Source organism: Salvia hispanica, chromosome 1, assembly GCF_023119035.1.
Source record: "Salvia hispanica cultivar TCC Black 2014 chromosome 1, UniMelb_Shisp_WGS_1.0, whole genome shotgun sequence".
Taxonomy (NCBI): Eukaryota; Viridiplantae; Streptophyta; class Magnoliopsida; order Lamiales; family Lamiaceae; genus Salvia; species Salvia hispanica.
This window is the reverse complement of record NC_062965.1, coordinates 4,913,213-4,925,897: the sequence shown is the minus strand read 5'-3', so window position 1 is coordinate 4,925,897 and position 12,685 is coordinate 4,913,213. Positions and strand designations below refer to the sequence as shown.

Below are 12,685 nucleotides of genomic sequence, written 5' to 3'. Positions count from 1 at the left end.
GAAGAAGAAATGTGGAAGAAATCATCATCTATCATCCATCCTCACCACTTCCTGCGGAGAATCACCCACCATCACCCGCCTTACATTTTCACATACACCACAGAGTCAGCATGGAGCAAGGAGATTAGCAGCTAGCACTGAAGTTCGACCACAACCACACTATCTTCTTCCTCGTCTTAGAGGAAGAGAGCTTAGTTTAGAAAGATCTTTTTTCGTTTACGATTTCCTAATTCTCGAGTGGTTGATACATTTATTTACTTTGTTTTCCATTTATTTTGAGATGATTTGCTGAATCCACTGCTACCTTTAAGTTTCCTTTCGATTAGATCGTAATTATCTAGTTCGTTTACGCTTTCTCTTGAATCTGAGTTTTGATTGTTGTTTGAGTTGACTTGTTGGAGTTTTTGTTGATTGAAATGGAGTTTGTGATGGATGTTGGTTTGGATATGGAGTTTTCAAAGTAGGATTTTGTTCTGATCATGTTCGGTTGTGTTTGATTGTTGTTGATTGCTTAGATCTAGTGTCGTAATGTTCTAATCGTTGCTCGTTGTTTCAGATTTAGTCGTTCTTAGTTAGATTTACATTGATCTGAGGTTTACGTACGTTAGTTGCATGAAATTAGGATAGGTATTGTTGATCTGCTTTTATTCCGTTCAAATTGCATGGATCTAGCTCAGATTTACTTTGTTTCCTGTTTTACGTTGGATGCTATGTTCAGATCTACCGTAGTTGCTTAACTAACTTATTTTGGCTGATTAGAGAAGGTGAAGATCGTAGTTAGTTAGAGTGGCAGTCTCTGTCACCTTTTCAACCTTTTCATGCTTTTCGGCTTTACTGTAGTGTGTCGCTCTGATGTCAGTGGTCCTGATTTACTTTATGTAGTGTACTGTTAGGATGTCGAGTTTAGTTGAACAGTTTGTTGTAGAAATGAAGTCTTCAGTCTGAGTCTAGTTTAGTTTGAGTAGATTAGTTTAGAAGATTAAACTTAACCCCCTTTGAAGCGTGGCAGTAGCCAACTTCCAAATATCTCAAATACAATCAAAACACCTTCATATCTGTGGGATTCGACCCTTACTTCCCTTTACTAGTTAATGGTATTGTAGGTTAATGATACGATCCTATATCTTATTATTTAGTTATATCTTTTGATTCACCAAATCCTTCCATATAATTGTTATCTTGGTCAATAAGTTAGGGTATAGTATTTGAGTATTATAAATAGGGATAGATGGTTATTATTTGCATTCATTTAGTAAATCAATAAATTCATTATTTGTCCAACATATTGTGGAATTCTCTACGAACCCTAGTTATCGCATTGCCCGACGGGAAGAACCCGCACACAACTCGAAACTATTATTTCCGCCGACCCGACGAAGGGCGCCGGAACACTTTTTGATCGCCGCAAACGCGCTGCAGATCGCAGTTAAGGAGAAAATCCTTAACAAATTGGTGCTTTCATTGTTGTGAACTCATGAAGCGCTACAACAACGGTAGAGGGGTCTGGGGTGCTACCCGCCCTGATACTTTTCCGAATGGATCGTCGCGTCGCATTCTCAGTGTTGGACGCCGTGAGAATGTGGGTTTCCAACGCCCCCACACGGACGACGGAGACTTGGAGGATATGCACCACGACGATTCTGTGAATACCAAATTGAATCGTTTGATTGATTATTTTGATAAGTTTGATTCTTGGCGTGAAGAGATTGACCGCAGGTTCGAAAATCTTGATCCAATGGTCATGAGAGGGAGCTATGAATTTTACTACGACGATGAGATGGAGGAATCAGAGTATGACGATCAGCGTCATCGGCGAACTGGGGAGAGAGATTATTGGAGGCGAAACCAAAATTTTGGTGCGCGCGGCAGCAACCCATATGATGAGCGAGGTCGCTACGACGGAAGTAGTTGTAGGGACTCGTGTTGGGACCCACCAGGAGGCCACCAATCTCGTCACCAGATGGGCGGTTTTGACAATATGTTGTTTAACCACTCAGCATCTTGTTGGGAACCACCGCCTCGTTGTGCATCGCGAGGATATTCAGATTATGGTCCAGCCACCACAGCGAAGGACCCAATTCACACAAAACTGGAGACGTTTGACAGGATGGATGCTCGTGTCGATGCCGCAGATCACCGGGTGAGCAAATTCCGATCGTCGCCGCAGCCTGATCTTAATCGGCCAGATATTTCTCCGTCACTCAGGAAGATAGAATATCCTCCATCGAGAAATACAATGGTTTCTATTGTGACGTCGGGTTTACCCCCCAACGTCTCATCGGCTCCACCGCGACACAGCACCATCGAGTATACCACTCGCAGGTCGGATTTCCAATCACCACAACGCTCGCCCTCAAATCACCTCAGTCGGACTGTATCCTCCCTCGAACAGCCCACTCCTGTGCACCACCCTTTGCTCCAGCACCTGGCCTTCGGGCATCCACCGAGCCTCCGTTCGGCTACAAAGCTTGTTTCTTGTGAAGAGCAGCCGTTGGGAGTTGAGGGTGATTCCGATGTGTTAAATCAAGTGGACTTGCGGCTCAACGGGATGAAATTAGTGAATGAAAAATTTGGTTGTGAAACTGAATGGATTCCCAGCAGCCATTCTTCAAGCCTTGATCACGATTCGAATGCTCATCCAAAAATGAAACCAAATGATTCCTTGAATTGGAAGGGTGGTTTTCTTGATGAGGTTGATGAATCAAAATCATCCAAATTAGATGATAATCATGATAAGGCCATTTATAATGATGATGAGTTCACAGAGATGGAGCCTCAATCTGTGAGGCTGAGTGATGATTCGGATTTGCATTGGGATGTGGTGAGCGAGAGTGATTCATCTTCACCACTATCATGTATTGATAATAGTCCACAGCAGAAGTGTGGGAATTCAGATGACGAAGATGAAGATGATAGAGTAGATGCTTTGTCCCAACACCAGAAATTAGTGCAGCAAATGAAGGTGGAGCTCAAGAGTTGCGATATCAGATGTCTACAAACGATATGCGAGAAATCTGTAACTCCTAAGATGATTGAAGATTCGAGGCCTTGTAAAATCGATCACATGGTTAGGTACAAGGATCTGAAGGAAACTAAGGCATTCACAGCAGGTAACACAAGGGCTGACTCTGTTTTGCCAAGATTCTTGGCTGGAAAAGGGCACCGAGATTTGGAGATGGTGTATGTTGGCCAGTTTTGCCTATCGTGGGAGATTCCGTGGTGGCTCGATGCAAAAACCACTAAGCTGCTCAACCGTGATGATGAAGGGAAACGCTAAGCTGCTCGGCGTGCGTTTGATCCAGGAGGAGATGCCTCGCCAAAGCTTTTGCTTTCAACTCTCGTTTTGCTTCGTGGTTTCGTGGTTTCCACCTTGAGGACAAGGTGGATTTTAACCGTGGGGGAGTTGATACGATCCTATATCTTATTATTTAGTTATATCTTTTGATTCACCAAATCCTTCCATATAATTGTTATCTTGGTCAATAAGTTAGTGTATAGTATTTGAGTATTATAAATAGGGATAGATGGTTATTATTTGCATTCATTCAGTAAATCAATAAATTTATTATTTGTCCAACATATTGTGGAATTCTCTACGAACCCTAGTTATCGCGTTGCCCGACGGGAAGAACCCGCGCACAACTCGAAACTATTATTTCCGCCGACCCGACGAAGGGCGCCGGAACACTTTTCGATCGCCGAAAACACGCTGCAGATCGCAGTTAAGGAGAAGGTCCTTAACAGTTGAGGTCTTGAAAAGGAGATTTTTGTTTGTGCACCCGACGACAAGTAGGCTGTCTAGGAGTTGTCTTGATCCGTTGGTTGACGTCTCTTGGTCAGTATGTGTTATACCTTATTTGCTAAAATTGCGTGAAGTACACACTTTCGACAACTTGCTTACTTTCATAACTGAAAATGTTATCGATATAATAACAATTAAAACAAATATCAATTGATAATTTAATTTGTGACCGTTCCTAAACGGCAAATATTATATTTCAATTGACCAATCATTTAGTGAAACATTAATTTTTTAATTTAAATCAATTAAAATTGATAAAATGATAGATGACTATTACCATACATATTGCCATGAAATAATTAATATGCTCAAATATTTAATTGTATTTATTCAGATGACAACCCAATTTATTGTAACACATACCACCATTTTAGGTTATTGGATCTAAAAATCATGTGCTTGTCATGCTGCCACGTGAAAAAATGCGGAAGGGTAAAATAGGAAATTTCTAATTTTACGTTACCAGATTGCAGTGTTATTCATTGAATATTGCTGTCTTATCACAACAATATTGCAGTTTACCATGACTGCAATATCTAATACAGTAGACTGCAACCCGTGTTCTGTTCACGAAATTTAATCCTAAGCGTCCATAAATGAGATCTAACGGACTATATTGGTGGTATGGTGTTATCATATCTATGGTGGCACCATAAGGGGTGCGTTAAAATGACAACACCTCTTCAAGTGACACTGTGACACCACGCTAGACTGCAATATTATAAACGCTAGACTGCAATAGTATAACCGCTACATTGCAATCTATAGATTGTAGTCTAGCGTATTGGATATTGCAGACATGAAAAATTGCAGTCTAGCGTATTGGATATTGCAGTCCGCGAAAATTTATACTTGAGCAATTTTTATGATTGACACATGACAACTGATTATTCGTCCACATATACAAATGATTGGCTAGGAATGGTGATATGGTGTTACTTTAAGAGGTGTTGTCATTTTAACACTCCCACCTATGACAATAACTACATGTTCAATGTATAACTGAAAATGCTATTCTAACTCAAAGGAAGAAATTATATAATACTCTTATGTCGTGGTAATAACTATTTAAAATTTGCTCATAACTTATAAATATTTACAATAACGGCCAAAACTCGCCATTATATATACTATTATCACACCTGTGCGATGCACAGAGAAAAAGTAGTTGAAATTGTATAGTGGATGGTAGGACCATAAATGATAAAGTAAAAGAGAAGAAGAAAAAAGGTTATCATAAATAGATATGAACTATTTTTATGGGACGGACAGAAAAGAAAATACTATTTCAACGGCCATACAAATTAGTGAGGGCTACCGCATAATCAAATATACAACGGACAAATAATAATAGGAAAACTTAAACTTATTGAATAGCCTAATAGTTGATCCTTATATAACTAAAAGAATAAACTACAATTAGTCAAACTAATACTAATAATATAAATATTGGAGAAGATTAAACCAAAAATATAAAGGACAATAATATAAGAAAATCTAAACTTGATCAGTAGTCTAATAATTCTTCCCTATGAATAAATCTAGTATAATAATAAAAATATTGGAAAAAGATTAAACCCAGATATATTTGGATATGAGTATACATCATGGACCTTCGTCCACATCCTGCCCTTCTACCTTATTCTTTGATACAATTTGCCGTCGAGAAAAGTGAAATATAAACAAAACAAAACAAACACACAACCGCAATGAAAATACAACAGATAATAAACCTGAAATTATACTAAAAATCCTCACTTCCTTAAGCATTGCACCAAACCTTGAGTGTAAACTTCACGGAAAAGTTGTTTGAATACTAATGACCTGAGGGAAAAAAATATAGTATATATTTAATGATTTTATATATTTTGCATACAAACAAAAACCAGCGCATTAAACAACATACCACACGGTAATGAAAAACACACTATAAACTGAGTATATTGGTTTGGCTCTATGAGCGATAGCTTCATAAACGTGAATGCAACGAATGTTGATTACCGAATACATTGTGGAAAGCACTAGATTACTAAGCAAGATGTGGAATGGTTCCATGATGTCGACCTTTGTTCCTATGGTATGAACTAAAATATCAGACTTGAGTTTTGTAAGATAAGTAGGAATGTGTGGATAGTAAGTCTTCAAATGTCATATTTATAGGTCAAAAATAACCATGAGATTGATTAAACTTCTCCAAATTAAAGTCTATAAATTTGCACCTTTAAATATGAATAATAAGTTTAAAAAACTGAATAATTAATTTAAACATTGATCGATGGATACATGAAGCTACCTATCTCTTGGTTGTGACAGTACAAGTGTGGTGTGTATGCAGTGTTGCGATATTCAAATAAGGCAGGTTCCCCAGATCCAGCAAGTCCACTTGATCACTTGGTCTAGGAACTCGTAGGTTGCGTGGAATCCCGGTCGTCGGACACACAAGTACTTCCCCGCTTCAAAAACCCTCAACCACTTTACTAAACCTAGTATAGGGATGTAGGGATCGATCCCACAGAGAAAGATGCGTAAGAATCGTAATTAAGGATTTGGGAGTATTTTTGGTGTTGGCTGCTGCCACGCATTTTCTTGGGTTGAGGAAAAATTAAAATTAACTTGACTTGGGAATATTAGAAAGAAACTTAACCTAACAGCTAGACCTAGGAAATAATTCTACGATATTATCCCCCAGAATGTTTCCCAAGTGTGTGTAAAATGTATGAGCTAAGAAGAGTGAAAACTATATCCATTACGCTGCATGCTCCTCTCTATTTATAGCGCTTTAGTGGGTCCAGCGAGGTATTGATAATGACTTTGTTGCCCTCAGCTGTAGACTCCCCCGTCACGCCAATTTTCCTTGTAAATCCTGCTCATTTCGTCCTTTTCTTTCGCTAGACCATCTCCTTCCTTACTTCCTTGATCTAGCGATTTTCTTCATACACCTGGCTTAGGAAACGTGTTAGACCCAGCAATTTATAACATTTTTTTGCACATTACCGATGCATGAAATTAGCCTTATCAATACACGTTTTTCTCATACGATGAATTTAATATTTTTTTTTCTATTTTCATAGAGGTTTTGAAATATATGCTCCTCCAGCTTAGAAGTTAGAACTCCTCTACCTACTAAGGTCTAAGAAAGAAAAGACAATTTCAAACGTTTGACTAAATTTTTCTTTGTCCGAGTCATAATTATATTTTTAATCCATTTACTATGTCAATTAACTTCCTCCTGGTGTTCGCCTCGCCGTTCACATTCTTTAACTGGGTCAAATTCTAAAAAAAGAATGATGGTAATTACTATGGCATGAAAATGATAGAATTAATTTTACCATACGAATATTTTTTTTTGGTTAACCGCAGGTGTACCGAATCCGCCTTTTTGGCAAAATCTGACGAAGATATTTTTTTTTGGTTTAAACCGCAGGTGTACCGAACCTGCCTTTTTGGCAGAATCCGACGAAGATATTTTTTTTTTGGTTTAAACCGCAGGTGTACCGAACCCGCCTTTTTGGCAGAATCCGACTAATCCTACTCGACCGAATTTGCGGATTAAGGCCGAAAGTCTCCCAGCGGGTGGCGGGGTTTGAACCCGTGACCTCATGGTCACCAGACTCACCACAGCTCCGCACTGCCAACTGCGATGCGAACTGTTGGTATACGAATATTTATTTTTTAATACAACTAACTAAAATAATTATGAAGTTGAGAATGGGCCTTAGACATAAATAGGAGACCAAACAATCTAAAAAGAATCATATTGGGACTACGGCATCAAGCTAGATTAAGCCCACGTCAGAAACCATAGTTCAAAATTGAGTGAACAATTAACATCGACAGATTAGCTTTCAAGTTTCAACTTTGAGCATGTGTTTTTATACAAGTTAACGATCGAATTTATTCTAAATTAATAATTTTATCAATTCTGTCACAAATTCACAATCTTTGAAATTTGTGAATATTGTCTCAATCTTTCCAACTTGTATTAAAATTTATCATCTGAATTTCACTCTTATTATTAGGTGTCTCAAGATGTGTTGGGGGATAGTCTATTTCTTCACTCCGAAAAATAAGTTTTATCTGTTGGTATTAGTGTTTCACTATAATCTTAAGTTTTTATAATACAATGATCTCAAAAGAGAGTCCCAAAATTGACACAAATTAAAAAGATGAGGAAAAATTGATAAAAGTTGGAAATGATATTGTGATAGAATTAATAAATTTTAAAAGTTCTGAAAGCTAATAAGCCAAATCTAATCTTACGTGGCATTATCCAGGTAGTGATAAAATACAAACTCATATATTGTACAAACTCCAAACTATGATCTGGATCATTAAAAATATCAACATATGACAAAATAGTAGCAATAAAAAATGTCAACACAACATCAACAGCTGACATTGTGTTTACATTTTTTGTTGCTGCTAATTTATATTGGAATTAGTTCAAGAGCATTAGTATAGGTACTGACATTATATTTAAGATTATCTCATACTCCTACAAAATTTTCATATAATTTGCATTTCTCTTGACAATTGTATTAAACAATACTATAACATTAAAATCATGGCTTGCCAAGGCAGAAGAATATTAGTTCAAGAAGTTTGACATTTAATATCTTATGAGCTAAATACAAAATTCTATTTTGGACACTGATCAAAGACGTTTGCACGTTATAATCTGCCGCCCTTGATCATAATACTAATTTATTCGAATAAGGTTATTCAAATGCACCAAAATACTTTTTGACTAGATAACATTTTGGTAGTATTAAATGAATTATAAGCAAGAATTAATTGGTTGCCAACTCCTACTACCAAATCGATTAAAAGTCAATTGCCTCAGTCTAATCTTGTCTCATATAGCTTGTGTTTTTCAATCAAGAGTGAATTTCAGCATTGCCCGTCACCCCTTTTAATTAGAAACTGAAAGAAACCTGAAATACAGAAGATAGAGATGTATAAATAGGAACAAGAGGGGTCCATTGAAGAAGAGCCATCTCTTTCCTTTTATAAATTGGACAAACAAATTCTAAGAAACATGGTCTCTTTATTGAAGCAAATCAATAATATAAATGGTGACAATAACAATAGAGATGGTCTCACAGCCTCACCACATAATGAGTCATGTACACACGATTATACTAAAAATATAACAATACACAAAAATAAAAGAAAATTACAAACAGCACTGCCTCTTGCCTTAGCTCATTACTCCCAACATGGCTCCCACAACTAGCAACAAGCCAACCACCGAGCTCATCTTGCCACCGACGCTGGTGGCAGCGTTGCCGGAGGGGGGCGGTGGGGAGGACGGTGTGGTGGTTGTAGGAGTTGGTGGGGTGTCTTCACCGCCGGGGGAGGGCGGTGAGGGGGTGGAGCCGCCTCCGGAGGGTGGTGATGGGGTGGTGGCGGCTGCGACGACGTTGATGGTGAGTTTCTGGCCCTGGCCGCAATGGTTGGACCTCGGGCAGAGGAAGTAGCGGGTGCCAGGGGCGTCGAGGGAGATGGTGGTGGGGCTGTTGCTGTCGGTGCTGATGGCGTTTGCGGTGTTGCAGCTGGTGTAGTCATCTTCTCTTACTTCGTCAACAGCATGGGAGGGACCATAGTTGAACACTGTAATACCAAAACAAGTTATTTTTAAGCACTAGTTATTTTTTTTGCAAGATTTAGGGCATATTTGGTACAACGCTCCGGCAAGATGTTTGCCAAGTAAGCATATGGGAGTAGTATTAGTTTTATAATATAACGTGAGTGAAATGAGTTTGTCATTCGTATGACACACTGACCTAATGCAGTAAAAGTCAAATGGGATGGATTTTTCAAAATAGCAAAATAAGACATTTAATGATGAACATACAAAGTATTACTTTCATGGTAAAAATGCAGATCCAAAACATAAATTTGAGGCATATTAATTGGTTGGAAATGATTTACAATCTGTAGTGACTGGTTTTTCTTTAAGTTTGATAGAGGATAAAATTGTAATTGTACAATGTTAGTTTGAAAAAAAAATCCAAAAGTGGTAATTATATTTCCGACCGACCCTAAGAAAAAATTATGCAAAGGGTAACCATTTTAATACTAGTATATTTTTCTTTATAAGATTAGCTTTAAGATACTAAATCGATAACTTAAATTGCTTTGAAAAAAGAAAAAAAGAAGCTCTCTAGCATATTGATTAAAGATTTAGAAAAATAATTTGTAAGCAACAAAAAAATTAACAGCCATGAGCCCATGATTAACCTCGATAATTTTATGCAGTACATAAGATCTACAAAACATATGTATAAAAAGTGAAACATGTATACTAAATATGACTTAGTATATTAATAATTTAGTTGAAAATTAAGTCGAAAATAGAATATAGATGAACATACCAAGGGAGTCACCAACGGTAAAAGTTTTTCCCCTTGCCCAGTTGACGTAGTTGACGGTGTCGTCCCAACCAGCAGAGTCGCCGACGGTGTGCTGCGTCTGCCCGTACGCTGCCGGAAATATCACAAGCACAAAGAGGAGGGCAATGGCTCTACCCATTTTCATTTTACTATATTTTTATTGATATATGTCTTACTTTCTTTATATGTATGTATATGAGTTTGATGAATAAAAATGTTTTCGGAGCTCAAATGTGTTAAGTTCATGGAAGATGCAATTCTATATATAGACGGATAGTATTAGGTGAAATACAATTATTTAATTGGACGAATAATGAAGTCGTAAGCCATGATAATTACTCTAATATTACATATACTCTTTCCTATCTTAAAACTAATTTTGCAATTATTTTTTCCTCTAGAGTTTCTCTTTTTGTATCAACTTCATTCTTTCACGAATTTTGACGTTGTACATATGATTTTTACATTTATGTCAATTTTGTTAGATAATGCACTTTTAGAATTTTAGGGTGCTTAACAAAGCTATTGAATTCAGTGAATTCGAAATCGCGTGAATATTTTTAAATAAACAATTGTGTATTCAACATACACAATTCATTGTTTTTACTTTTTTCCTTGTTTTATTTTACAAATTTGTGTACCTAATCCGTTAAGAATAGGTTGTTGAAAAATGGGCTTTTGCTTCAGGCCTCGAATCCAATCAGGAGACGCCATCTGGCACCCTCCATACCTAATATAATTTCAAATTGCATTATTATTATTATTCTTATTCTAATTTCATCCATCAATCAACACTTCAATATTTTCTACAACCTAATGCTGCTAGGGGATAAAGTTTTATTGTATCATTCTCTAATTTAACGAAGCCAAGTCATGTTATAGTCAATTTCAATTGCAATTTGTGTAATATTGTGAGAATCTTTGAACTTACTCTGGTGCTATTATTTAATACACGTTCAAATACGATACCTAACTAATAATGCTTTGATTCATTCATATAGATGAAGAGGAAAAAATAAACATTAATAATTCCCACCATCTAATTATCTACTACTGTTAATTGGTTCGAGTTCAATATACACCTAATATATTTTAAAGTAACAAAATAGAAGATGAAATTATAATAATTTCCATGTGTAGACTAGGTTCACACGGCAACTTCTCTTGGTCGTGTTACTTGTATATCATTGTAGTGTAGAAAATTATTTTAATTTGTTGACTTTATCAAATTAATACTTATGGAACCGGTATACTTTACCAATATTATAATAATTTCCCTTTCCATATTTTCGTAACTTATCCTTTGATTATGTAGTATACTTTAGTGTCATTAGTGGATACAAAGTGCAACCTTGAACACCTAAAGGTCAATGCATTACCAAACCTTAACCAAATCTCAGTTATATTAAAGTTTCATCTATTGGCTGTTCTGATCTGTCAAATCATGTATAGTTGATATTAATGGGTAAAGTTATTTTAATCAAAATATTGATATAATTAATTGATCAAAAGATTATACATATTTTTATTGTATAAATAGTTGGAAACCGTCCACGCTCGATCATGAGTCCAATGTTACATCAGAACTAAGATAAATAAATTTGAGATTTTTAGCATGTTCTAACGTAGAAGTATTAGGCCATTATTATAAAATGTAGTAAAGGAAATAAGCGGGTTTTGAAATATTTATATTTTTTTCTCTAACTTAGAATTCCTCTACCTACTAATAAAGTTGCTAATGTAGAGACAAATTCAAACGTTTGACTAAATTTTTACCTTGTCCGAGTCATAATTATGTTTTTAATCCATTAATTATGTTTCATCCTAGTGATCGCCGGTCACATTCTTTAACTGGGTCAAATTCTAACAAGAAGGATGATAACTACTATATTTTACTATAGCATGAAAATGCTAAAATTAATTTTACTATCCAAATATTTATATTTTAAGGCAAATAATTAAAATAACTACAGAATGGGCCTCGGACAAAAATACGAGAACAAACACTCTTAAAAAACAATCATATTAGGACTACGGCCTAAAGCTAGTGATTAAGCCCAGAACGAAAACCATAGTTTAAAATTAGTGGGCAATTACTTAAGCAGGTCACTTAGGTCGTATTTTGAGAATCATATTCCGCCAGCACATTTTCAATAACCGTGGTGGAACAAAAATTGGGGGAGAGAGTAGGTGGGAATGAAAAGAAGAATGATTTTTAAAATTTTAAATAAAACACAAAAAATTTAGTCCAACTTACTAATCTGGGCCACCTCGATTTTTCGACAAGCCACAATTTTGCCGGAATCATCAAGTGTGGGAATTCCCAGACAGCAATAAAATTCATGATTTTCAAGTTTTAAGTTAATGAGAAAATCCACAAGTCCACCAAAGTTCATATTAGTAGCCCTAACCAATGATACTCTAAAGTCCAAAATGTAGTAATTCAATTAACTCCAATGGTACTCTAAAAGCAATCTCATACAAGGGG

The 12,685-nt window shown here is 36.4% G+C and overlaps 1 protein-coding gene across 1 annotated transcript; it reads right to left on the bottom strand.

The window, feature by feature from the left end:
• Positions 1-8,829: 8,829 nt before the first annotated feature.
• Positions 8,830-10,439, bottom strand: LOC125217160 (blue copper protein-like). Its single transcript, XM_048118998.1, has 2 exons — positions 10,180-10,439; positions 8,830-9,415 (listed from the first exon to the last, which is right to left on the bottom strand). Exons 1-2 carry the CDS (start codon positions 10,340-10,342, stop codon positions 9,003-9,005), a joined length of 576 nt encoding a protein of 191 aa, XP_047974955.1. The 5' UTR covers positions 10,343-10,439; the 3' UTR covers positions 8,830-9,002.
• Positions 10,440-12,685: the final 2,246 nt, after the last annotated feature.